Source organism: Spea bombifrons, chromosome 4 (assembly GCF_027358695.1).
Source record: "Spea bombifrons isolate aSpeBom1 chromosome 4, aSpeBom1.2.pri, whole genome shotgun sequence".
NCBI classification, from domain to species: Eukaryota; Metazoa; Chordata; class Amphibia; order Anura; family Pelobatidae; genus Spea; species Spea bombifrons.
In genome coordinates this window covers 63496591-63523812 of record NC_071090.1, presented here as the reverse complement: position 1 = coordinate 63523812, position 27222 = coordinate 63496591, and the positions used below count along the sequence as shown (strand labels likewise).

The 27222-nt window shown below is 37.3% G+C and overlaps 1 protein-coding gene across 4 annotated transcripts in view; it reads left to right on the top strand.

Annotated features, from left to right (window-relative positions):
* Nucleotides 1-27222, top strand: part of CACNA2D1 (calcium voltage-gated channel auxiliary subunit alpha2delta 1) — a 247077-nt gene that overhangs the window by 85035 nt on the left and 134820 nt on the right. For all 4 annotated transcript variants that reach the window (XM_053465052.1, XM_053465051.1, XM_053465049.1 and 1 more), the window contains exon 4: nt 20402-20461. In XM_053465052.1, coding sequence (XP_053321027.1) covers nt 20402-20461 — 60 coding nt within the window. The remainder of the gene's footprint in view (nt 1-20401; nt 20462-27222) is intronic.

The window sequence follows — 27222 nt, the reverse complement described above, 5'->3', positions numbered from 1 at the left end:
GGTCTAAAAATTAGGTAAATACAACCTCAGATGAACAACAACACATGACATATTGCATCATGTTATGATTTATTCAACAACAATACAGCTGTTTGTGTTATTGTAGAGACTTGGTAATAATGATTTTTTCATGGTACTAAATGATATACATATGCATTAACATCAAAATATAAATTGAATTGAGCCCTACTGTGAGATTATTTTAATTTTGAATGTAACCATAAGACCACCAAATATACAGTGGTTTTATTAGACACATCGGACATTAGCATTGACATCTATTGTTCACATCATCAACTTAGTAAGAATGTTATAGAATGCAGAATGCTATAATTCCGTGCTGGGAGGCTTTTGTAGACAAAATTAATATTTTTTAGTATACAGCAGAAATAAAACCATATGTGCATGTCATTTAAAAACAGAATATGAGTGTCATCTGTCATTCACTGCCTCTACGTCAACTGTCAAGGCACAAAAATGACTCCAGACTGTAGCGTTGCAGAGAAAACTTAGCATTCATAGTGTGATGGATGAAACCAAGCCTTGGGCTGCTGCTGATTCAGAAAGAAAATCAGTCCAAACCAAGGGAGAATGCGAACTTCACTCTGCTGTAAAGCAGTACTGCACTCAAGGCCACTGTCCAGTTTTGAATAAATAAAATGAATCAAGTCAGTGCACATGCAGTGACACGCAAAGTTTATCTAATCAATTCTAGTATATTTCTAGTGATAAAGAAGGGTGATGCCTAAAAGAACAACTACATTTTTTTTTCATAGCATGGTCTATCATTTTTTTTTTTTTTTTTAAAAATAGATGGACTCTGTTTAACAAATTGTAAATGTTGTATATTTCTGTTGTTGGAGGTTAATGAGATTTTTCAGCTTTAGGTTAACAGGTGGATGTAAAGTTCAGCCAACTGTGTGTGCAAGTGATTGATACGTTCAGAAATGAAGTCAATATGTTAAGTCACAGTTAAAATGTAAAGCATCAAAGAATCAGCCTATTGATTGAAGCAAAACACAGAATCTGTTAAATGGAAACAGTTCGTTATTTGTACAACACTGCTAATTGGAGTTTGAACTTCAGATGTGATTCATGATAATTTCTCTGTACAGCTCCGTAGTCGTCATTGATTTGGATCAGAAACCAGGTAATGAAGTTATCTTAACAAAACAAAATGTTGTCTGCCTGTAATGGAGTCTGGGCAGTTTGCACTCCACTGAGAGTACCCTGAAAGTTTTCCTTGGTGTTAATGTACATCACTTACACCCTATCTGTTTTTGTTTTTTTTTTGCCTGGTAACTATATAGCCAATAACAAAGAAAATACCGAAAGAGATGTAGGATGTGTGCAGGGCCGGCCGAAGACTTAACGCCGCCTGGGGCGAAGTTTAAAACGCATTTTAAACTTCACCGACGCCATAATCTACGACCCCCCTGGTACTTACCTTTAAACAGTCCTGCGGCGAGTCTCCCTGCTCTGCCACGGTGCCGGCTTGTAATGCTGAGCGCCGGAAATTGACGTCACTTCCGGCGCTCTGCATTACAAGCCGGCACCGGGACCGAACAGGGAGACTCGCCGCAGAGGAGAGAGAGAGAGGGGCGCCGAGCGGGTAAGCGAAAACCACTCGGTGCCCCTCTCTCTCTCCTCCGCTTCAAAAAAAAAAAAAAAAGCGCTTGGGGCGGCAAAGTGCCGCCCCTTCTAAAGTGCCGCCTGGGGCAATTGCCCCAGTCTGCCCCATTATAGGGCCGGCCCTGGATGTGTGCACACCAATAGATCACCAAAAAATCAATAAATGTATTTGTTCTCTGTGAAATTCTGCCCCCTACAGCACTCTCCACTATGCTTCAAAGTCCCAAACAAATATATATATATATATATATATATGGCGCAATATCACTGAAATAAATAAAACATAAAACCATCATAGAGTAGGATATCAATCAAATAAAAATTAAATATGAATAATGCGTAATGCACTCACAAACACAATTTGTAAGATATTGTTTCAAAGAGCAAGTGGGAGTCAAATCTCCCTAAATCTAGATCTGAAAAAAAAAATAGAAATAACAAAAGTGCACATATAGTGCAGGATCAATTATACATGGAAAGCCCCCCAATATTAGTTACTCACAAGATGTTATTGCACTCTTAGTTTGATAAGAAGTGTATTGATGGCAATATCCAAACTAATAGAATCCAGCACACAGCAATAGAAAACCGCAAAACAGCAGATAGAAGAATAAGATGAGTATATTCACAGGCTCTTAACGTGTTTCTCTGGATCAGGTCACAGCTTTATCACAAAAAAATCGGCCTGATCAGGAGAAACACGTTTAGAGGCTGTGAATATCCAATTCTTTTATGTGCTGTTTTGCTGGATTTGGTTACTTTGGATATATCATTGGATAAATCCTCAAACTTGGAGGTGTCTCGGTTCCCAAGATGCTGATGACTTGGGTCTGGTGTGTTTATCCACTGTTACTGCATATCATAATGCAATATACAATTCATCAAAACAAAATCTTGTGAGGGTCCATGATAAATTTGTCATATGTTTTTTTACTGCAAAGCTGAAGGTTTTAAACATTTCTAATAGAATTTATATGTAAAATTGAAATATTGTTAAAGGGGAACTCCCACTGAATGTTTCATTAGTAGTGTCAGATTACAAACAACTTTTTCAACAATATTTTTGAATATTGTAGATTTTTGTAATCTAGTTTTAATCTAGTTTTAAACTTGACAAACACCCTGACTCTTTAAAGTACTGCCTGTGGTAATTATTCAGTTTGACACGCTGAATAATGAAAGTCTATGTAGGAATGGACTTTATACCATCGCCAAAAAGAATCGGCTGACTGGCAACAATGGCAGCCTCCCAGTGTGCAAATAAATAAAGTTTATTGAAACATAATAAGATAATACCATTTTTTGGCAATGCTAACCTACGTTACTGTATACATGTGTATGTTTATGTATAAGCATATTGTGCTCCAGGAAACAAATATTTTTTTTTCCTGGTAAAAGCAAAGTATTTCCCATTCTATGGCAGATGCAGAAGGCTTTTATTTAACATTTTTACAGAGACATCAGCTTTCCTTAGCTTTATTGCAGCCATGACAGATATAAAGCCTCTTGGTGGCTTAACATATCCTTTAACAGACTGAAAACTTAAGTGGAATTGATTATAGCTCTTATTTCGTAGTGGGAAATATCTTAATTTTTTCTTTTTTTATGTTTAAAGTTTGGAACTCCATACTGAAGGTATTTCTCATGATATATTTAGAATATGTTTTATTCTATGTTCATTGCTGAGGAAGCAGTGGACCCCATAAAATAGTGAACTTAAGATAGAGAAATCTTAGCAATCAATTCTAGTGTAAATGTTTTACATAAATAAACCGCATAAGTATACAAAACCAAACGCTGCTTTACTGCCAGACAATGGTAATGTAAATTCTACTTGACCTGCTTTCCTGGCAATAGATGGAAACATTTAGTTTGCAAATTAAAAATATCACAATTGTAATTGTATCAAACCAGTTGCAAATGACTATAATGGTGGCTACCTATGTGGCTGTAATAAGCTGCTAAAAATTAAGTACAGTATTGAGCCCCTTGAGTGAACACGAGTATCAGATCATTCATTTCTTTTATACGATGTTTTATTGATAGTTATGGTTAAATTGTATGCATGTATGTTGGTCCCCAGTGTTCCACATGAAAGCAAATTGACTCTCCATTTCCGTAATAACTATACATATGAAAACAAGGTTATGTCGATACTCCTAATCAACATGGCAAAAATCTGTTCAGTTAGTGAGTAAATGTTGCCAAAATCCTAGCTCTATAGCCTGGTGGCTGTATATGGAGTATATGGAGTGTATGAAAACATCTTTTGGTAGTTCATGTCTCGGAGCAGGATTTGGCGATGCCCACTCTCCATCCACTTTCTCCTTCTACTCTCAGGATGTGTAAGACTGCCTGGGGCTGGCAGCCCAAAATGTGATGGAGAACAAGGCTAGCATCGCTATTTTTTCAAATTGTATGGGGCACAGAGTAAATATGATAAGTCTCTAGTGTTCCGACTTTGAATATTTATTACGCGTAGCAGCATGGTGTGATTTTCTTTAATATTGGGAAATCCTACCCTTACTTTGTTCATTTTCTTAGCTAGCATTTACCTATTCAATGTTGTTTTTTTGCCTTGCCGTACATTTTTAGAGAATTAATCTTGTATCAACTCCAACCAAGGTTTTGAAACCATTATGAATATCATTCTGAATAGGTACAGCCACTTTGGTAGTAAATACTAGTTTATTACATTTATCCTGCCCATCCAAGATAATTCTGACAGTTTTAATTTTCTTAACTTCTTATTGGCCTGACTAAGTAGAGGTAGAAAATTAGCTTTAATTATTTTACTATTTTATTTAGTCTGTATGAAGTCTTCATTCTCTCTCTCCCTTAATTCATCAAAAGAGCCACTGTTTTGGAGAGATTCAGTTTATAATTTGATAATCTCACATCTCTCTCAATTGTATCAATTAATACTGGGAGCAAAGATCTAGGATCTTCTATTGTCAACAATACATCATCCGCATATTGATTCATTTTCAATTCTCCCTTTCTGTAGCGGAATGCTGTTATATAATTATTCTTTTTTTTTTTTAATTTTCCAATGGCTTTATAGTTAAATTATAAAATCATCATTGTTACTAAAAAAAAAAAAAAAAAAAAAAAATCATCAGGATCCTTGTTCCATTTAGGGATAGGTATAATGTTGGCGCTTACAAAATATTCTAGGAAGGGGCTTAGTTAGCTTTTCTCTCATGGTTTTATAGAAAATTGTCAAATTGATTTACCAAATATCTGACTTTTCTGTCGCCTTTTTGACCTCCTTTTACAAAATTAGGTCTGTTAATAACCACACCTGATATCTGTTTTAAGCTAAATTTCTTAAAATAATCACTGACATCTTATTAGCGTATTAGATATCTAGGTTGGTCTGGTAGGTTGTACAGGCCCTGATACAATATATTTAAAAGCTGATCCTATCTTCTCTGGGGTTAAATATATATTGTCTGTAATCTTATTCTTTTATTGTCTCTTTTAACTTTGATAATACTTTATCTGCTCTATTACCCAGACAGTAATATTTAATATTGATATCATTTAAATCCCTACTATTTCATTTATTTTTTCCTTTAGCATCGTTTTCTTTTGTGAGAGTCAGTTTGTTCAGAGATATATTCTAGTGAAATATATAGTTCTGACAGGGCCTGCCTTCTATTTTTTAAAATTGGTGGTTTCGGTTTTATTAAATGGCCTCTAATTGCAGCTTTGTAGAAATACCATTAGTTACCATATCTTTTATAATCTTCCATAATTTCTAATAATAAAAAAAAAGTGATTAAAATAATCCAAACTTTTCTTGTTAATCATTTAACCTCCTGGAAGTCCTAAATTTGTTGTTATATTTTCCTTTCAGTTTAATAAATTGTGGTCTGACCATGTTTTGTCCTTTTATGAATATCCCCTTATGGACAATGGGCGGTCCCCTAACCCATTGAAAACAATGCATTTTGAGCCCGTACATGTACGGGCTTTGTCATTAAGGGGATATTTTCCAAACCAAGTTAGCCAAAGCTACTTAACCTAAGACCATATCAATTCTCTAGTAGGAACAGTACTGTAAAATCTTTATCCTGAGGATGGTTACGTATCTAATAATCTTGATTTCTTAGTCAAGGTTTGTTGTGATCTTGCAGAATTTATAATTGTATCTTTCACTTCACCTTTTGCTAGTTTCTAATCTAAAATTGGGTCCATGACACAAATATAATTACCAGCCATAACTTGTTTTACTTTGTCTGCCTTACACATCAATCTTCATATGAAATACGCTGGAAAGGTGTTTGGGGCGTCAAGATTTACTTTTATGTATGTACTGCCCGTTAAGTTCACAAAATAGAAGAATATATCTGGCATCAAGAACTACTTCTTGGTATTTTTTTACAGGTTATATGGTCCTCTATCCATATTGCTACCCCTATTTACTTTTCTCTTTTTACATATTACAACTGAAAACTGTATTCTATCCTCTCTTCTCCAGTAAGTCTCCTGATTACCGTATTTGCTCGATTATAAGACGACCCCCCAAAATCAAAATATTAATTTAGGAAAAAACAAAAAGCCTTAATATAAGACTACCCTATAGGAAAAAAGTTTTACTAGTAAATATTAATTCATGTAAACTATTTTTTCTTATTTAATAAAAGCTATGATTGAGAAAAAAATATATATTTTATTTCCTTTTATTTCCAACCTGCCCCCCCCAGTTATGCACATCTGCCCCCAGGCTTGCCACTCTGCCCCCAGGCTTGCCACTCTGCCCCCAGAAATGCCTTATACCCCCATATTTGCCACTCTGCCCCATGATATGCCTTTTAACCCCCTATATGCCGCTCTGCCCCATGATATGCCTTATACCCCTATATGCCACTCTGGAGGTATATATATATGCTAACAGCAATCACACTCCTATCAAGCCAAGGCAGCCAGTACATGCTGGAACCTGGGGATGATAGTAGTGTGATTACAGCCTCCCTATGCCATGCTACCACCACCACCCCCCTTACACATCCATGCTATCACACACACACTCATTCACAAACATTTAAATACTCATTCATTCCATTAATCACACATACTCCAAAACCCTCCCCGACCCCCTTACCTGAACTGCAGATCTCCCACTCACAGACTTCTGCAGGGGCCCGGCTGTGCGAGCAACTTATCTGGCTCTGCCCCCAGAGGAAGGAGGGGGGAGGTAGAGTTATGTGAGGACTGTGTTAGCTTCCTGTTCTCCTGCTGCTAGTAGCATAGACGCTGCTCGCGACCAAAGCCCGGTAAGCAGCACGGCCCCAGCAGAATGAGGTCTGATTAGAAGATGACCTCGATTATAAGACGAGGGGTATTTTTCAGAGCATTTGCTCTGGAAAAAACCTTGTCTTATAATCGAGCAAATACGGTATTTTGTTCCATCCTGAGTAGGTTTTTGTTTTTTTTGTGAGTTTTCTTATGTGGTGAGCTCATCCCCTGTACATTTACCACTGAGTGCTTATTTCAGGTACCGTTTAGTTGAATTACTATTAAAAGTATGGGCATTACATGTAAGAACCAGTCCAAACTATGCCATTCATTAAAATTTGGAGTTGTTTAATTTTCTGGCGAGCACATCTAAATGATAGGGTTCATTTTCTTGGGATTTTATTCCCATTAAAGTACTTCTCTGTGTTAGCTATCACATTCATCTATAAAGGTTAATTTGTTTAGCCGATACTTTTTAATATTCTGTTTCATAAATGAATCTCTTATGTGACATCTTCATACATTAGCCAAACTAGATTAGTTTTTTTCTTTTTCTTTATTATTCTCCGGCAGCTTATTTAATTATATTCCAACCATCCATTCCTAATTTTAAAGCCAAGTAAAATGCATTGTTCCCCTTAGTAGAATATTTTTAACACACCAATCTGTAATATTGAAGCATCCCTGGAGAACTTTTAAGTCCCAGCCAGCCAATAAATTGCACCAGCTTTGCAAGGGCCTGAGATATTGACAGATGCTCTAAATTGGATCTTACACATTCGGTACCTGCTGTGCATACAATATGATTGTTTTAGCCTTGATATTATCTCCTGTATAAAGAGCTATGAAACAAGCATTTTAGGGACATCTTTTTTTTTCCTTCGGCATATAAGAAGCTTTTTTTGCCTGAAAAAAAACAAAATCAAGGCAACAGTTGAAGCTGCTTTTTTAACGCATGTTTCTGTTTGTGTTTTTAGAAATGCACTGATAAAATATCTGTCTGTTTATGAAAAACTCAAACTTTTGAGGTGTTTCAGGAAGTCCAAGTTTAATGTGACCAATGTACTGTCAGCCTATTTAGTCTGTACATTTATTCTGTTGTAAAACCCTTCAGTACCAAAGTCTTTTGTTACTGTATTATCTTGCCATTTTACCATATGTTGTTTTAATCAGTATCACCATTTTCGGTGTTTAATGTACCAACACAAATTAGATATTCTTCCTTTTCAGGGCAAGTAGGCCTTTCGAAACCTCAGAAACACACAAATATATAATGTAGTGCTAATATTTAAAAAGGTCTATAATTTCACTTATGACTTCTACTAAACAGTAGGACAAAAAGCTAAAACGCTAAACACGTTTCACACAAAATGTGCTTTAACCATTTTAGCCTTTTTGTTCGTGTTTTTTCTCTGTTGTCCTCCTTGATTTTACTGTCCACGGAGGTTTAATACATTTTTGTGCATTTATGGATAGCCCTGGTGTCGGCTGGCGCAACTATTTGTTTTTGTGTTACAATTTGGGACCTGGACCGGGTCCTTTTGGTGCTATTTGAAATTACATGGGTTTGTAGCCTCTCCATCTGTTTCTTCTTACTAAATAGTAGGTGCTACTGCTGAACGATGATCTAACTTATGTTTATCAACATTCCTTGGGTACCGTAATACCCCACTACATTGTTTTTGTGTCCTAGCCTTGTATGTGAACCTTACATGTTTATTTCAAAACAGGAGAAATTTTAAGAAAAGTCTAAAACTAGAGGGTCAGAGGTTGGGATTGCCGGAGGAATCACATTCGCCATATGGAAGTGCAGGATGGCTTTCAAATATGGCGGCACCCTGCTGCTGGAAAGAGCTGAGGAAGTGATGAATGACTGCTTCCTATGCTCAGCCAGTGTTGCTGAAATGCCTCGATATTCTGAATGTAAAGAATTCAAAATAAAAAATAAAAATAAAATGTAAAAATAGTTGCACAAGAGTCCAAAACTAGTGTAGAATGTAAGGGGGCATTTTACACCCTTATAACATAGCAATATGCTACTTGTACTTATTGCCCTGTAACTGGCAAAAAACATAAAAACGTTTTTTTTCATTAGGTTTTACAAATGAGTAAAATATGTTTTTCAAATAAAAGCTAGAAATTGTTTTTTTTAAAAAATTTTGCTGCATATTTAATATTTTTTTTATAATACATTATATCAAATGATCAAAAGAATGGTATCTAAAGATTTAAAAATGAAAAATTTCAAAAATAGTCAGGTCACGAAGCAGTTAAAAACAAAAATGGCTGTCCGAGTAAGAGCCAAAAAAAATTGTAGGCATTGTGCAAACAGAGGGCTTCATTGGATTTAATTCCTGTTAGAGCAATTGGCTCAAGAAAGAAAAGTATTTTAGTAAGATGCATAATATCATCTTACTGGCACAAATAATTAAAATCCGCCGAGGCCACATAGGGCTAGATTATTTGAGGTAACAGCATTAGCATTTTTTTTCAAAGATGTTCTATTCCAGAGAGTATTGTTTAATCAAGAAACACTCTGCTTTAGCAGATGGAACCTAAGATTCTAAGTGATCTAATGGGAAACTTTTGATAAATTTGAGTTGTGAAAAATATGAATTGGCAAATAGTTCCAAAGCAAAAATATAGGAGATAAAAATAAAACAGTGTTGAGCCAAGAAAAAACAGACATCTGCAGGATGATGCATCTCTAGATTAAATCATATTACAGGTCTAAAATTATATATCTGTCTGTTGAATGGACATGTGGGTGGTTAGCATAGAGCTTTCAAATCCACATTAGTAGGCTTTACTTACCTCGCCGCAAATCTACAGTATATCCATAAGTATTCACGTGCCATTATTATGAGGGTGTTCAGCAAGAGCAAATATTTATTTTTTAATGTTTTCTAAGCAGGGTGTTTACAGAAAATTGCTGGAACATGCTTGGGAAAAACAGGGGAACGGTCAGCCTTTAGTAGTGTATAAATAATAATAAGAGCAGAAATCTAGTCTTTGTTATAAAAGATCAGGTACGTGTCACCGGTGAAGCTCTAACACATGTCTTCTGGTGCCAGGGATTGATGCTTCAGAGGTTGCAGGGAGAGGGGAATTTATCTGTACCCATGGTTAAATTGCAGAACTGTTTTCCCCATATGGATGAATATATTCAGAATGCTCTCTAGAGCGCTGGCTATTACCATTGTTCCAATGCCAAAAGTGGCATTGCGCCTTCTGAGCGCTCCAACGCTGTCCAAACCAGAAGCTTATTCACATCATATGTGCATCTGTCACTCAAGCTATTGTCAAGCACGGGAAGGGAGAACCAACATATCAAATCTCATCGGTCTAGAAAAAACTGCAGCCAAATTACATGACAAAACTTACAAATTCAAAGCTATCTGGGATCCCTGGATAACAACATACTCTTTGAGCAGCGACACACCTTCCCTGTTGCCCCTCTAAGGGGAAGCCGGTTTTCCTGAATATGTATTTTCTTTTAATCTCCAATTTCACTTATTTTCTTTACTACTTAGACTACTTGACACACACATCAGATATATGAAGGATGTATCTATTGTTGTTGACAAATGTGACTATTATTATGAAATCTTGAGATCATGGATGTAAAGCAGCAGCTCTGCTGATGCTTTTGTTTTTTTATGTATGAAAAATGTTGATAAACATATATATATATATATATATATATAAAACAGGTAAGTTTGAGCAAAAAACATTGCACCCAGTTTTTAAAATATTTCTATTCAGTGATGTATGTATCTTCAGCACTACCCTGGGCCTAACCCAGGGCAGTTCCCCCAGCTGCTTATTTAGCGCCCATTATCTTCACTACAAGGCAGTTTCTTTTTTGGTGCAGTCTATGGAGGCAATGCTACCTCGGCACAACCTCCATAGTGTAAATGGGCTGGTTGGGAAGATCAGATATCTTCTTGTAACTGACCCATTGAGCACCTACTCCCTTGGTTTTGTAGTAGAAGGACTGCTTCTACCACTGGGCCTGCCATGTTGGTATAGTCATCCTAGGCTAGGATATGTCACAGTGTATATGTTAAAAATGTGTATCAATGAGCACCAATTTCTGTAAATCATCCCTCTACTTCATTGCTGAAAGCACTGTTCCTATTCTGGCGACAAAGGACAAAAAATAATACAATGTAAAATACACTTTACATCTAGCAAAAGAATTTGGGATTATTTTCTAATTATTTCTAGCTAGCCAGTCTTAAATTGTATGTGGGTTTTTTTGTGACTCAATTACTAGATAGTCAGTGTTAATAAATGACCCTTCCCTCCCACGGTATCCTTTCACTTTGATTTTAGACCTTTGCAAAACATCATTATTGTCTGTGAGATATTATTAAATTTCTGTGCCCTGTAACCATGGAGACCTGAACCACTGAAGGGAATTGAGATAGGTATAGACAAGACAGGCAGAAGGAATAGATGGGAAGCCTTGTACTAACATAGCGAGAGAAACCTCAACATATTAAACAATAATTACAATGTTTAAGTAAATGATAAAATTATATAATAGTATGGTGTGCACACCTATAATTTTTTAGCAATATTTAAACCTATTTAGAACTTTAGAAGTAGGTATGTGTGAAAGGTTGAACTCGATGGTTGAACCTACTACTTTACTATACTAAATATGAATTTCTTAATTGTATATGTAAATTAAATATACAGGCCATTGAATTATAAATCATTTGTAATAGCTTTCAGACCACCAAGGCCAAACATGCAATAGGACATTTCTATTAAAACCTAATAATTTTGGAGCCTCATATCGATTTTTATACCTATATAATCCCAGACATGGAATAAAAGGATGTCATATGATCCTTGTTCTAAAGTAGTCAGTCAGTCATCTATAAAGCACTGTGCAGTATCTCTGCTAAATTGTTTCGGACATTAAGAAGTACATCAAATATTTATCATGTAAAATAAATATGTGATGTATACCAAAAAAAAGTGGAGGCAACCCGCCATACAACACATCTTCACAAGCAATGTGCTTCACAATACCAGTGTGATACACAAAACAAAACACTTTTATTACATTGAGAATCCTCAAATATCAGAATAAATTGTGAATATGCAATGAGGTGCGATGCTGCATTTGGCAGAATAGCTGGATGCTCGTAATTTTATGCACATTACAACTTGCAGGGCTGTTGCCAGGCAGTTGCTTTAGGAAACCATTTAGGTCAATGCAGATGTTAGGGAACTAATTTTCCTCTATGGTATACCAGCAGGTGACTGGCAGTTCTAATGTCTGACATGCTTTCCTCCAGCTGACTGCAATCTTTCAATGGAAAGCACTTAAATATGACAACATACTTGACTTGCCTGTGCCAGGGAGATCTGGCTCAACACAAGACCCCGGGGGATACATCCTTACTCTGTATAGGCTGCAGTATTTTGCAAGCCTCATACAATGTTTTGCATGTTGTGTGCGTATTCTTAATATCTCAAGTAGATGTGCATGAATGTATGTGGAATTTAAACGCATGGGATATCAACCCATTTCAATGTACATTTTATAGTCTTTCTTTGTACCATACATGCTTTGAATGTTTTGTAAAGTGAAGAACGCAATAGCATATTTTAGCAAAAAATAAAAATAAAAAATCTCCTCTGTGGTTTGGAAACCTTTTCAATATGAAAGTGTGTCGGTTTTGAGCGTGACACAGTGATACCACACCAGCTGGTTTCTGCAGCCTTGAAATGAAAAGGTTGAAGGCTAGCTGCTAACACCTACGTTTGACAGATCTGTGATTGGGTAACAAGAGCTGCAGCTGACCCATTGACTTCTTCTGTGTTATCACAATAAGTTCCCAGGAGAGAAACACTGATAATTAGTGTATGGAAGACCAACAGCTCGTGGGATAGTAATAAATAAATGAGATTTCATCCTAAGCAGTACACAGATCTGCATTAACACTGCTTCTCACATTAGAACAGCATTAAAAATGGGTGGAAATGATGATATTTTCTGATTTATGATAATATGATTTTTAATAAAACTATAAAATTATCAGAATTTTCAAATATTTTGGTGTATGACATCTATGCGGAAGATGGATACAGCCACCCCACACAAAGAAAATATTCTAGCGGTATACATTTTGTTTTCTTTTTTATTTGTTTTGATTTTGTTTTTCAGTGGAATAACTTACTTTGCATTGTTTTTTGGGTATCAACACATATTCTTATTCAAACTTGCATTGGCTATGAATGGCCTCTACCGAGTATTTATTGAAATGCAAACTAGAAATGGCTAGGTCTATAGTAGCTCTATTATATTTTAGGTCTAAGTTTGGAAGCAATTAGACACATCTGTCAAAAGAAATACAGCGGGAAGTCACAATGATACAAATTTACCACTTATGTGAATCATGTATTCATTGGTGATTTTGTTGTAACGTTTTATTGGCTTCAAACATTGCATTAATATAATTTTAGGAAATATCCAGTTTTTTTTTTACCTCTGATAGTATGTTGTAAAACTCTGCCCTTGTAATTCTTTATTTCTAATGATTAGAAAAACAAAAAAACAGCTTGTATATGTACACCTAAGTACATGGTTAAGAAACTTGTTTTAATTATGATGTCAATGCAGTTGTACTTAATATTAAATTTGTAAAAGTAATGATGCATATTTTAATCAAACCCCAACATTAATGAGAATTTGGGTAAATATTAAGTCTGATTATATTGATTACCAATATTTAAACTGGTTTAGCTTTAAGACTTTGTATCTGAATATGCTTTGAGATATACAGTGTACACAATATGTGTGTATGTATATACTATATATATAATAGTAGTAATTACTCTTGTTTTTTTTATTTTTATTTTTTTAAATAAAATACATTTTAAGTGTTGTGTTGGGAATATATTTTTACTTACCTGGTAGGTTTAGTAGTAAATGCTCCTCCTGCTTGATATTCATGAAGTGACTCCAGTCCATGTGAGATTGACAGTGTGGGCATACTACATCCACCATCACTACATCTAAGTCTCTAACCTCAGCCTGCCTGCCATTCAATTTCTCTCTGTCATCGCAGCCTATTATGAATGTCCATTATTCACTCTCTATATTGATCAGTGATGGATTGTCCTCTTGGGGATTTTACGACATCTTAATAACACTCTTCCAGAAACTCTACCATAAATAATATGAAAAACACTGTGCTAAATGTAAGTGGATTATAAGGCTCAGATTTATCAAAGATCTCTCTGTGTGAAAAGTAGCCTGCAGAGGGTTTTATTTGTGATGTATCCTTGAGCCACCTTCACATTTTAATTAAACTCTGGTTGGTATGTATAATGTGTAAACATAATCCTTAAAGGGGGTGTGTTGCTTTTCCTAAATATTACCTTGTACAGATCTGCACACAAAGCAAACTCATTTAGTGGTGTTTTGAGATTAAAATAATCAATAGCTAAACACTAAACTAAACTATTTTGAACCGGCATGTGGAGACAGGATTATATCGTGGTCACGTTATGTCACGTGACCCTGCGGTGAAACCAAGGATGCCTGCACAATTGTATGTGATCATCGATGGCTATGTATAACTGTATGTGGGTATGGATGTCTATGCATGTGTGTGTGGGCATGGATGTCTATGTGTAAGTGTGAGAGTTTGGATGTGTGAGCATGAATGTGTGTGTGAGCATGAATGTATATGTGAGTGCATGTATGTCTTAGTGAGTATGAGTAAGTGTGTGTGTTAGTATGTGTAATTTGTTTAAGTGTGTTTACATATGTGTGTCAGAGTATATGTTGGAGGTGGGCAAGGAGCAAAGAATGCACAGCCAAGTTTGGGTGCTATGATGACACAGACCAGAAGTTTGGGGTAAATATGCCACAGATGGGACAATAAAAGACAAGCTGTTTGAGGGCAATGATGGCACACACAGCTATTTGGGCAAAGATGGCACAGATAAGCTGTTTGGGGGCACTGACAAGCTGAGGGCAAAGCACAGGTATGCTGGGGGTTAGGATGGCACTGATAAGCTGCATGGGGCTAAGGCACCCACAAACCGTTTAGGGCAAAGGTGACAGTCACAATCTGTTTAAGGCAAAAGTGGCACTATTTGACATGCTGCTTGGTGAAATAGGGAGGCCCAGGACAATTTTCGCACGAGGGCCTTGTGGTTGCTGAACAGGGTAATCCTGGTTTGGGGGGTTGTGTGACCAACACAGTCAGAGTCAGTAGGAGAGGGTTTTCCATGGAAGACTTGGGGATTTATAGGGAAGGAGCGTTTGTTATGTTGGCCTATTAATATTATTATCTTTTAATTATATCACCCCAAGAATGCATGCAGCACTTCCTCCATTACATAGATGCAAGGGTAATAACAAGACTAGAAAAAGCAGACTAACCAATACATTAGGTTAAGAGCACCCTGCTTGCAAGCTTACAATCTAGAGGGTAAGGAAAAACATAAGGAAAGGAAAGAGGAAATCTAGTGTAGTGTAGTTAATTAGTGACAGATAAATTCAAGCTGCAAAGATTGTATGCCAGGGCCAGACTGAGAATGAAAAGCAGCCCTGGAAATATTTGGAAACCCATCCCATATGTTTTGTTGCATGGTCGAGCTCAGGTGCCCATGTGCCACACCTGGTGTGTACCTAGAAGCCACAGGGCCCTGTAGGGAAGATTCCCCCAGGACATCCCAACTTTAAAAGCAACATGTTACACAGTACCATGTTTTCCCCCAGCTTGTCTGTGCCATCTGTTCTCCCAAACATGTCTGTGCCCCAAAACAGCCTGCCTGTGCCCCCAGATAACCTGTCTGTGCCCTCTCTGCCCCTAAACAAGATGTCTGTGCCACCTGTGCCACTTCTGTCCCAATAAGTGAGAGACTAATAGTCATACAGAAAACAATAATTTATTGCTTCTAAATGTGGTTCTACAAGCTATTGAATCATAAGATGTACTTAGTTTTCACACATGGCTTCACCTTGCTCACGCCACTGTCCACTGTCACTCCATATACCTAGTACTGCTTTTGCTATAGCAGTAATAAAAGTTCTGCTCAGAGCATCTCTGAACAACTAAGCCCCAAAGCTACTTGTAAATTACCTGAAAACATGTTTTTTTTATATACAACACTTTACAATTTTCTTCCCATTGCCTAAAAAAGCTGCTAATGAAGTTTCACACCCATTCCCCATTATGCCTTGAATCTAAAATTCAGCTGAATTATTCCTAGATAATTTTCTGCAATATATCCAAACTAACTGCAAATACAGTCTGACCACGTCTAAATACAATCTTCTAAAACATGTTTATTATTATTTAGGGGGGTAAATCTGCTCAGGTATGTTGTGATAAAACATCTCCTTCTCAAGCATTCTATTGATTGAACTATGTATTAAAGATTCAAGAAAATACCTAAGTTTTTATATGACATGTACATTTATTTAGTGTTGGCTACTAACTTTTTAATATTATTCAAGTAGTAGCCACTGTCACACCTTGCAAACAACCAGATTCTTCCATTTAGATCTGTCATCTATTATTTTAATTAAGCTGCAAAATAACTTGCTTCCCAGAAGCGATGTCCTTGGTGTATCTGTGTTTCAGCTTTATGCCGTGGCTAGGTTTGACAGTGTACCTGAGGACTGTCACAGAAAACTGTTAACATGCTAGACATTCTGTGGTTTTCTCTGCATTATTTAGTATCCGTTTGTATTGAACCTTTGCTAATTGGAAACAAGTTAACTTTCTCAGTAAGTGCCTTGTTAGACTGTGACCTTATCAATCGCAAGAAGTTGTTGCCTTAACTTAAATTGCTTGTTGCTTCTTTCATTACTTTTAGTCTGTAAAAAAAATCACCATTGATTAGAAGGAGAAGGTGCCCTACCCATCATTATCATCTCTATAACCCTGTCACGCTGGAGTCTATTCAATAAACCAGGAGTGTATTGAATAGTAGAGCTGAACATTTCTCTTGGAACACTACACTTTATATGTAACCCTAGAATGCTGGCATATGTGGATTCCTTACTTCTCTGGCTGGTAGTTGGTTGAACAGCTTTAGGAGTGCCACAGATGACCAGTAACAAACTAGACAATCGGAAGTATTATAAAAAAAAAAAAATATTTTTTATATAAAAAAGAAAAAAACACTTTCAAAAGAAGAAGACATGGGATGACAGTGTAATTTCATTTTGTTTGAGACATAAAAGAGCTATGGGTTTTGTACAATTCTTCCAGAAGATTTCAAGCTTTGTTACATGTTCTGATGCTACATGATTATTTTCCTTCCACTGAGTGGTGATTATATTAGGTGATAGACATCCTAATTAAACACCTCCTTTCTTTAAGAAGAAAAAAAACACAAAAAAACATAGCAATGAATTAAGTATACTGCACAGAATTACTACAGAAAAGTATTTATACAGAGGTTTGTTGAATATAATGGCATAAGAAATAGCTTTTTGCAGACAGTTGAGATACTGAATCACAAATGCATTGTCAAATAGCTCACTTATCCACCTCTACGTGAGTTGGAATAACTTTTTTGACTTTAAGTATATTTTTCTTTAAAAAAAAATGTTTTTAAAATCTATATCTGATTTACCAAAGTGAATTACCATTTTTATGAGTTTGAACAGTTTTTTTAACATTAGAAAGTATTCAATTTTGTTTCTTTAACCTAAGTCTGTGACTCATTGGCATAAAAATACCTCTGTGCCGTAAACAGTTACTGTTACAGAAGGCCATGGTCATTCAGAAGCAGGGTCAGACTGGAATTACTAGGTAGCCCTGGCACTTTAATGCCAGAGGACGCTAAATGACATAAGTGCGGCTGACCTCTTATCTATGTTCAGACACACATTACATTTTTATGCTTAGGAAGTGTGTGGCCAGGCATATTCTGTCGGCAGCTGTGCACTACAGAGTATTGGGTGATGTCAACCAGCAGCCCACCAGGCATTTGCGAAATGGGCAGTCTGGACCTGTTCAGAAGTAACATTTTTAAATGTTTGTGAAAGCTTACATTTTGAAAGAAAAAAAGAAATCCCTTTTCCTCAAGCATTTGGTGCATGCATTACTACTCCCCCAGTGCATTATCCCCTCACAGCTGAATTTAGGAATAAACTCATAGGCACCATGTCTATGGAATTAGAGTGCAAGCCTGCTGTACAATACAGTTATTGTTATTTCCTGCCTACCCATTATACAGCACTCCAGAATGTGATGCCACTATATCTAGTATACAACAAACACACTCTGAGACTCCTGACACCTATTATATCAATTGATGTATAAAACCATCAATAAATAATTGCAAGAGGAGAAAGAGGCAGAATGGACATCTCATTTGGCAAAGAATAACATTTAACCCCTTGAGAGCTGGAGATCTGGATCAAGACCCCATAAAATACAGATCTTCTCCCTGGCTGATCCTGGTTGAAATATGCCACCTCTACTTAAACACCTGCTTGATAAAAAATTGTAAAAATGGCCAACGAATGAGAGGTACACAAGGCATTCCTGCATAGGCCAGCAGTCATACCCCCCTTCCCCATTGGTCCAAGGGGGCCCATTCCAATCCATTTTCCAGTTCTAACAACTTGGTTAGTACTGAACAGAGCAACAATCTGCCCATATCTGATCATGGGTGAGGGGACATAAGTGCAGACTATATCACATGCAAATACCCTATCGGGTACAAGCAGATTTTGGGGTTTAAAGACCTTAAAATACCACAATATTTTAGCGCTTTTTTGAATTTCATGTAGTAAAATACGTGAACTGTTTAGTTTTCCAAAAAATACTAGGTGTTTTTTTTAAGATTAAAGTGTAGATGAAATAACAATTCCACTGTAGTTTTGCATAATATAACAGTCTTCCCTAGGTGTCTATTTTTTTATTTTTAATATAATGGCAGTGTGTGTGTGCGTGCATATATGAGAGGTTTTTTTTATTGTGTTGTCTTATCAAATGTCGACGCATACTGTCTGCTAGGTTGAAAGAAAGACAAAGGGAAAAAAATAGAAAGGATTTACCCATCCGATGATGAATAGCCTTTCTAGGGAACTGATCTTTTCACAAATCAGATAATATTCAAGAGATTCTTTTTTTTTGCGTCTTCAAATAGGCACCACAATAGATCTTTAAAAACAGAGCTTGACTGTATCTCCGTCAACAAGTGAGGGGTCTGAATAATTTGGATGAAATCACCCAAACTTGACTCCATAAAGGATTTATTTGCTTACTGGTCCATCAGAAGGGAGACATGCAGATGTTATTCAGAGAGTTAATATTTTGATTGTTTTCCGAGTTGGCTCATTCAGGAATCTGGAAGCAAGTTTTTCATATTCACATTAATGGATATCCCGTCTCAGAGCATTTATTTAAATGCTTCTACAAAATACTGCAATGCTGCAGTAAAAGTGCAGTATTGCTGGCTTAAGTGTAGAGGAGAAGATAGTTATATACTTATACTTTGAATCAATGATACATGTTTTTAAACTATGTTAAACTATTCATTTATTTTAAGGATAATTACAATTAATATATGATTTTAGTAGGGGATACACATGCAGTTCTCTAGATTGTAAGCTCTTTGAGCAGGGCCCTCCTCACCTGTTTCTGTAAGTCAACTTGTTATGGTATATACAACTTGTAATGTCCTGTCTACCCATTGTACTGCAGAATATGGTGATGCTATATAAAACAATAGATAACCATAATAATGATGATGATAATAACTTCCAAAGTTGTGCATTGCTTAATTGAAAGGTCACTTTCTATCCCTATGATACACATGGCATACTTACGTAAAATGCGGATTGATTTTCCTCGTAATGACATGACGCAGCGGGAAACTACTTCTTCCGATTCAGGAGATGATTTAACAGACTGATCAATAAATCACACAGTAGAAAGTTATTGACTAAATGTTTTAGCCTAAGTAACTTTAGAAGAGTTTGTGTTTTTGAAGTAATGGGTACAAGGGGCGTGCTGGTGCCTTCTGGATGCTGTCCTTGCGCCCCCCACCCCAATGTAAATAACACACACGCAATATATTACACACCTTCATACCTGGAGCCTGTCTATGTATCTGCTCACGTATTCTGCAAGCAGCCTTGCTGCTACTGAGTTATGTTGCATTGTGAGCTTCTGCCTCACCAAATGGGTTGGCCCTATTTGAGTAACATAGGCCCTGGGGGGGTCAGTTGTCCACTGGCAATCCCACCCCTGGCAAAATATACACAATCTCTTTTGTTTTTAGTATATTCTACAGATTTGTGTAGGAGTAATTAAAATGCCCAACGGCATATAGAATAGCTGCTGGCATGAACTGAATTAGCAGCGGTCTCGTTAGATACTGCAACTGATATTTTTAAGATTGCTAGTTTTTAAACCGTAGCCACGATTCTGTGCATAGTAAAACAAAATAATGAATGTATTATTTAACAATGAAAGCAATAATATTAATACATTGTTTGTTTTAATTTTTTTTATTTGTTTAGCACCTTGCAGAGAAAGCTGAGGAAATTCAAGAATCACATCAATGGCGTGATGAATTTGGGGTAAGTTAATTTTAACAATCAAAATGTATGTTTAGCGTTATAAATGACACCCAAAAGTGCAGATTAACTAACTACCACATACACTTACCTCTTTTTAAACATCTGTCTCGGGGAACGCTTCCTTTTGCACTAGTAGTGCTTGGTCGCGCGAAGTGGGGTTACACCGATCTCCTGGCCCCTTATTTTCCAAGGAATAATTGAGTCCTGAACTCGGGACGTGTCTTTTTATACAGGAGATGTCCTAGTGAAACTTGAAAAGAAAGCAACCTTCAATGCACAGTTTTTTGGGGAATTATCTTTAAAAATGTAATTTTAGCAAAACAGTGTCTGTTTAAAATCAGCTGTGACACTTTTTGCTTATGGTTTTCTTTTGCTAGATCAGGTTTTTCTCTGCTAATCTCACTTTCCAAAAATTGCTTTAATAAACAACACGTTTTAAGACAGGTGGACTGCAATTCAACATGGGGGAAAAAATCGTAATTTTGTTTCACCTTTTTATTCCTTATTATAAAGCGGGTGATTTCATCCATTTTTAATCCACAATACAAGTTTCATTATACTAAGTCTAGTTTATACATGCTTGACCTATCCAGCAAATATCCAATCATCTCCCTGAAAACCATTCTGTCTGAACACCAGGATGAAATTGCTAGGTCACATTCACTTTCCATCTGGTTCCTATTTGTGCCTCATTTGTTCCCTGCTCCTGTATTCGTGCGTGGAATAGGAAGTCCCTCTCTGAGTATTCTGGTCTTGTTAGCCAGCTTTGTTCTCACACTCTACTCTGTTCCTAACAAGAGTCATGTTCAGTGTAGCCTGGCAACCTAAAGTTTTTTTTTTTTTTTTTTTTAAACTTATTAACGTTATTAGGTTTTCTACTCATCCATGGTTCTCATACTGCCTCTTGCACATTATTTTGATTCCAACAAATGGACATATTCTATGAACTGCAAGCCATTTTGACTGCCTCCTTTTTACCCTGCTACACAAGAATTCTTGTAATTTTGTATATAGCCGTTGTCAAATTCTCCTACGAAGGCTCTTTTCCAAAAATTGTCCTAAAAATTATCCTTTATCTAGGGATGTATTTAGATCCACCTCTGTAATTTTTTCAGCAACCACAGATACATGACACATCCGATATAGCACTTCCTCCTGCACTAATATGAGGGAGGATAAGAATTTAGTCAAAGGTTGATGAACTGAGCAGGCTGTGATCCATTTTTCTGATACTTGTAAATTCATGTAGCAAAATCACCATCTTTAACCACCAATGTGCATTATGTTCTAAAGATTGTACTCTAAATTATCTATATGATGTCCTAAAGTATATGTACCAGTGGTGACATTTCACCTTAGTACATCATGAGGAGCCAGAATCACTGTGGTCTTTCCTGTGGTGTCAATGCTGACACCACCCTTAGAATTAAGAGTTCTCAAAAGGTCTCTCTCTGGGATCCCTCAGGGACCTTTAATGACATCCCTCTGCAGGACAATTACCTTTACTGCGATCAGTAATACAAGGCTATAGAGGGAAGTAAAAAATCAAATATCAGAAGAAATAAAAAGAAGTAAAAAATAACCTTGTACTTCCAAATTATTTATATGTCTTGTAGAAGACCTCCATTTTCATCCACAGTACTATAGCAGTATACTACAACTGCAGAGTGGGATAAGTAGGATTGGGAGAGTGAGTGCCAGCAAAGGTGGGAGGCGTCACAGGATCAGCAGCAGAAGTAGCATACAATAATGGTTAAGAAAGGTACAAAGGTTAAGCCTGGCTGCCTGTCTGGTTCCCCACAAAATAACACAGAGAAGGTAGGCGCTTCTATTTTGATCACCTTTCTCATAACATAAAGAGGAATGTGCCACTCTAATTTTCCACAGTGGGGGTTCATTGCAAAGGTTTCTGTCTTAGGCCGTCTTATCCAAGCCTTGGGCTGGGAACATTGTGCTCTGCTAATTGGTTGTTGCATGTAAATACGTGTTTTCTATTAGCTTATTACCAAATTTAAATGTTTATTTCTTTGTTTAGACCTTCCCCTTTAAACTATATGGAATAAAAACCGTGTCCATTGCCCAATAATGTGTCCATTGTCTGTTACCATTTGGTCTGCTTTACAAAGGGAGCTATAGTACTGTCCTAAATTACTTAAGTAAGAGCTATCTGAAACAGTAGTGTTTGCTGCTGATATCTTTAAAGATGCTTGTAGAAGGCAGATCCCAGAGGATATCGGCAATACTCCTGCTACACTCATCAATTACCAATAGACTTGTGCATTTGGATTTGTGCAGTTTTTTATTTAAACACATTTTGGGAATTTCTTTAATTCATACGAATGTCCGAATATGAGGAGGGACCAGCCATGAAACAAACAAGCGGAGAGCTCCGAATCTTTGTGTGCATTTTGTTTCTTTCATTGCTCTCACACACTCACTCTCTCCCTTACATGCTCATACTCAATGTCTCCCTACCTTTTTTGATGACCACTTCTATGGCACTGTCTCCTTTTCAAAAGTGCTGCTTCTTTTCTTCCCTTTTCTTGTTCTTCTGTCTTTGTTTGTTCTGCGTTTTTTTCCCTGTCTGCTTCTCCCCGTATCCGCTCTGTAAACCAGGCGTAGCGGAGCCTCCGCGCACACCCTCTGCCCCTATTGGAGGAACAGGGGGAGAGGCTGTCCCCGTGTGGCACTCTGTGGCTCTGCCCTTTTGCAGAAGCACTCCAAGAGGTGAGAATATTGCAGACAATTTCGCTGAGAAAGTATTTCTGCACCTCTCTTTCTTCACAAATTCGTCTACGTTATAAGAGCAGAGCCACGGCAAGCCACATGGGGACAGCCTCCAAGCAGGCAGCAGAGAAGGTAGGGAGACATTAAGAGAGAGTGAATGAGATTGTGACAGTGCAAGAGTGAAATTTGAATTTCATCCAAACCGAAAGGGCAGGAATCAAATTTTTTTCTCAGAAAATGAATGCACCAAATTTTTTGGGATCTTTGTGCAATAACAAGTCTAATTACCAATGCTTTTTTAATTGTCCCCGGATAGTTTTTTGCTTTTCTGCAAATATATACAAAATGCATATTTGCAAATTTTGTTCTATTATTTTTCTTATACTAAACTGTACTAGCAAATCCCATATGTCACAATCGTTTGCCTTATTTCCATTATTCAACATTTATTGTTTGCTTCTCTTTTTAGACATGCCACTTGTTCTGTTCACATGTAAGAAATTATTTGGAAATCTAGAAGAGATAGAAATAATTAAACTTTTAGAGCTTGATGTTATTTTACAGCTCAGAAGGTACAATAGTTAGGGCTGCCAAAAAGAATACCATGGGGGGGGGATTGAAATCAGTGTTATAAGCTGTTAAAAATGTGATCAATTGCAATGTGACTGCACACAACTATAAATGGAAACAGAGACATTCTGTGGAAGAGAAAAACACTCTGCTTATTTTGAACTGCCAGTGTTGCTTCTAATGAACCCAGACTGTATATAGTTATAAAAGGAGGCTGATAATTGCGGGGGAGTAGTAACTCAATGTGAAGTCACAGTGCTCTTCTAAAATACATATGATTCCAGGAGGTAATGTTAAAATTATTCTAGATAATGTCATTTGATATATTAAAGATGACCAAATATTGCATAAATTAGATTGGCTCCATAAATGCTTTTGTACAATATTAAACGGATGATGTTGCAAGTCGAGTGGCATTTGAAACAGAGGTGGCCTGCTACTTCTGTTTTCCTAGGAAATCTTCTTTCTTGAGTAATAAACTAGGTTGTTATAATGACAAGCTTAAAAAACGTTTCCAAATGTCATTAAATGCATTATTCAAATAACAGCACTGGCTATGCCATATAGCTTAATTAGATAGCTGCCTAGGGCACTGAGCTGGTATAAGGTGCCACCATGAGCTTCTTTGTTATGTTAGCAAACCAATACATGCTACAAGGGGTACCTCAAACTTAGCTCCTCAATGATACAAGAATCCCCCGGGCCAAATATGGTCTATACGTCTTACCACAAGTCCCAAACAGGGAACTTTTGCATTTTTGTTAATATGGACATTTGATTCTACTATTTGCTGTTAGGTTTTCAAACTCGAAAGTGATCTCAGTGCTGTATGTCATCTTGCTGCTGCATCACTGGTGGGACTGCTGTATGTCAGCGATTTACTGCATGCTCACAATACTATATACATTTTCAATTTACATTCCTTGGTTATGCTGGTCAAGTGATTTGGCGCATGCCATGGTTTGCTTCAGATTTTGCCAGCTTGAATCTAGTATCTACTTGAATAAAAACATCTAAAAAATAAAATAATAATAATAATTGTGAGCTTTGCAGTATCTTGATAATATCATCAACATAATAAGATATAAAAAAAGTTTATATAGAAAACATAAGTCTGAAATGTTAAGACGCAGAGATAATACAAGGTGAATGACACAATTATTTTATAGTTTGATAACCCTAGTGCCAAGCAAGTTGTAAAAAAAAAATATGCCTCTGTTTGTTCTTAGTGAACAGACATAACCCATGTTGCAGAATTAAAATGAGGCATATGCTTTACAATATGTCAAGAATAATTCCATTATGATTGAATTGAGTTCACTTGAGCTTTACAATGCATTATTGTGTGGCACGTGTCCCAGATCACAGATATCATATGACAAGGCTACATTATTCTAATTTTACCAAACCATACAGCGATATAAACAATAATTGTATATTCATGATATAGAATTTTGCAAACATATTGGAATATTATAATAAGTGTTTTCATAAGCAATAGATTTAACCTCGTTGTTTCCTAACGGTAAATGAAATCTGTACTTTCTCTATAAAAAAAAAAAAAAAACAGCACAGTTGAGCCAAGCATATATAGTTGAGCCACACAAAACCTTGCTAAAATCCCTTGACCCCTTGAACCAAGACAAGACAACACTTGGACGTCCAAGTCTTGTTGGGCATGATTATAGTAATTGCATTGATGAAATGTGACTGGAGTAAATTAATGGAGCCTATTATGGACCCCCAATGTTAAATATGGTGAAATTCATATTTTTGTTGATTTTTAACAACTATATATTGTAATACAGCCTTAAGGACTGTACACTGTTTAGCAGATATTTTTTGTTATAAACTACTATGTAGGTTTCAGAATTTACCTTTAAAGCTGCCTTATAGTCAGTAAATAAGAGTCTCCAACCCATAGTTCAGTGGTGCATGATGCACCATTTAAAACCACTGTGTGGCTGGTGTGAACATTTAAAAGATGAACATGTTTCACTGTGGGCTAAAAAGCACTGGTTTGGGAGCACAGTTAATGAATTATTTTTCCACATAAAGACATGACTGGCAGTTCTTTACAGGTCCCTGAACCTCATCCAAAATGAAACACATCACTCACTTTTGAAAAGTGTACTCACTTTTGTTGCCAAGGTTTAGACATTAATGGCTGTGTGTTGAGTTACCGTATTGGCTCGGATATAGGCCGCCCCCGTATATAGGCCGCACCCTAAAAGTTTGGTGCTTTTTTAAAGAAAAAGTTTTTTTCTTTAAAAAAGCACCAAAAAAACATGCTGCCACTCTGGCCCCCCCCGAGATATGCTACCACTGTCCTCCCTCCCCGAGATATGCTGCCACTGTCCTCCCTCCCCGAGATCCGCTGCCACTGTCCTCCCTCCCCGAGATATGCTGCCACTGTCCTCCCTCCCCGAGATCCGCTGCCACTGTCCTCCCTCCCCGAGATCCGCTGCCACTGTCCTCCCTCCCCGAGATCCGCTGCCACTGCCCTCCCTCCCCGAGATCCGCTGCCACTGCCCTCCCTCCCCGAGATCCGCTGCCACTGCCCTCCCTCCCCGAGATCCGCTGCCACTGCCCTCCCTCCCCGAGATCCGCTGCCACTGCCCCCCCTCCCCAACTTACCGGAGCAGACTCCCGGGTGTCTTGCGGGGTCGGCGGGGGACATCTACGCAATACAACTTCCGGTGTCGGCACCGGAAGTTGTATTGCGTAGATGTCCCCCGCCGACCCCGCAAGACACCCGGGAGTACCGGTAAGTCCGGGGGGGGTGCAGAGGTAAAACGCATCCGCACGATGCGCTTAGACAACCTCCCGTGCCGGCACCCCCCCCCCCCGTGGGAAGTGCTGGCAGGGGAGGCTGTCTGAGCGTATCAGACAGTAGGATACAGGTCCCCTGCACCACTGCGGGGGATCTGTATCCTAACCCCGCTGCCTGCCCGGCGCCCGGGACTGCAGTCCCGGGCGTCGGGCGCTAGACCCCGAATATAGGCCGCACCCCCACTTTAAAGTCTTAAAGTGGGGGAAAAAAGTGCGGCCTATATTCGAGCCAATACAGTATATTTGAGGGGGCAGCAAATTTACACTGTTATACAGGCTGTACACTCACTACTTTACATTGTAACAGAGTGCCATTTCTTCAGTGTTGTCGCATGAAAAGATATAATGAAATATTTACAAAAATGTTAGGTGTACTCACTTTTGTGAGATACTGTATATTTTTGCTTATAACTTGCTTGAAATGGTGAATTTGTGAATGTTTCTCTAGATCAGTATTGTCCACGTAGTAGACCACTTTTCAAGAGTAACCGCACAATTGCACAGGTTAATCTGTTTTATAGTTTGGATTTTTGTGCACACTTTTCAAGGCAAATCCTTAAGATTCCAGATTTGAAAACAAATCACACTTTGTGATTGTGAACATACCCTATTAAAGTGAATTAAATACATTC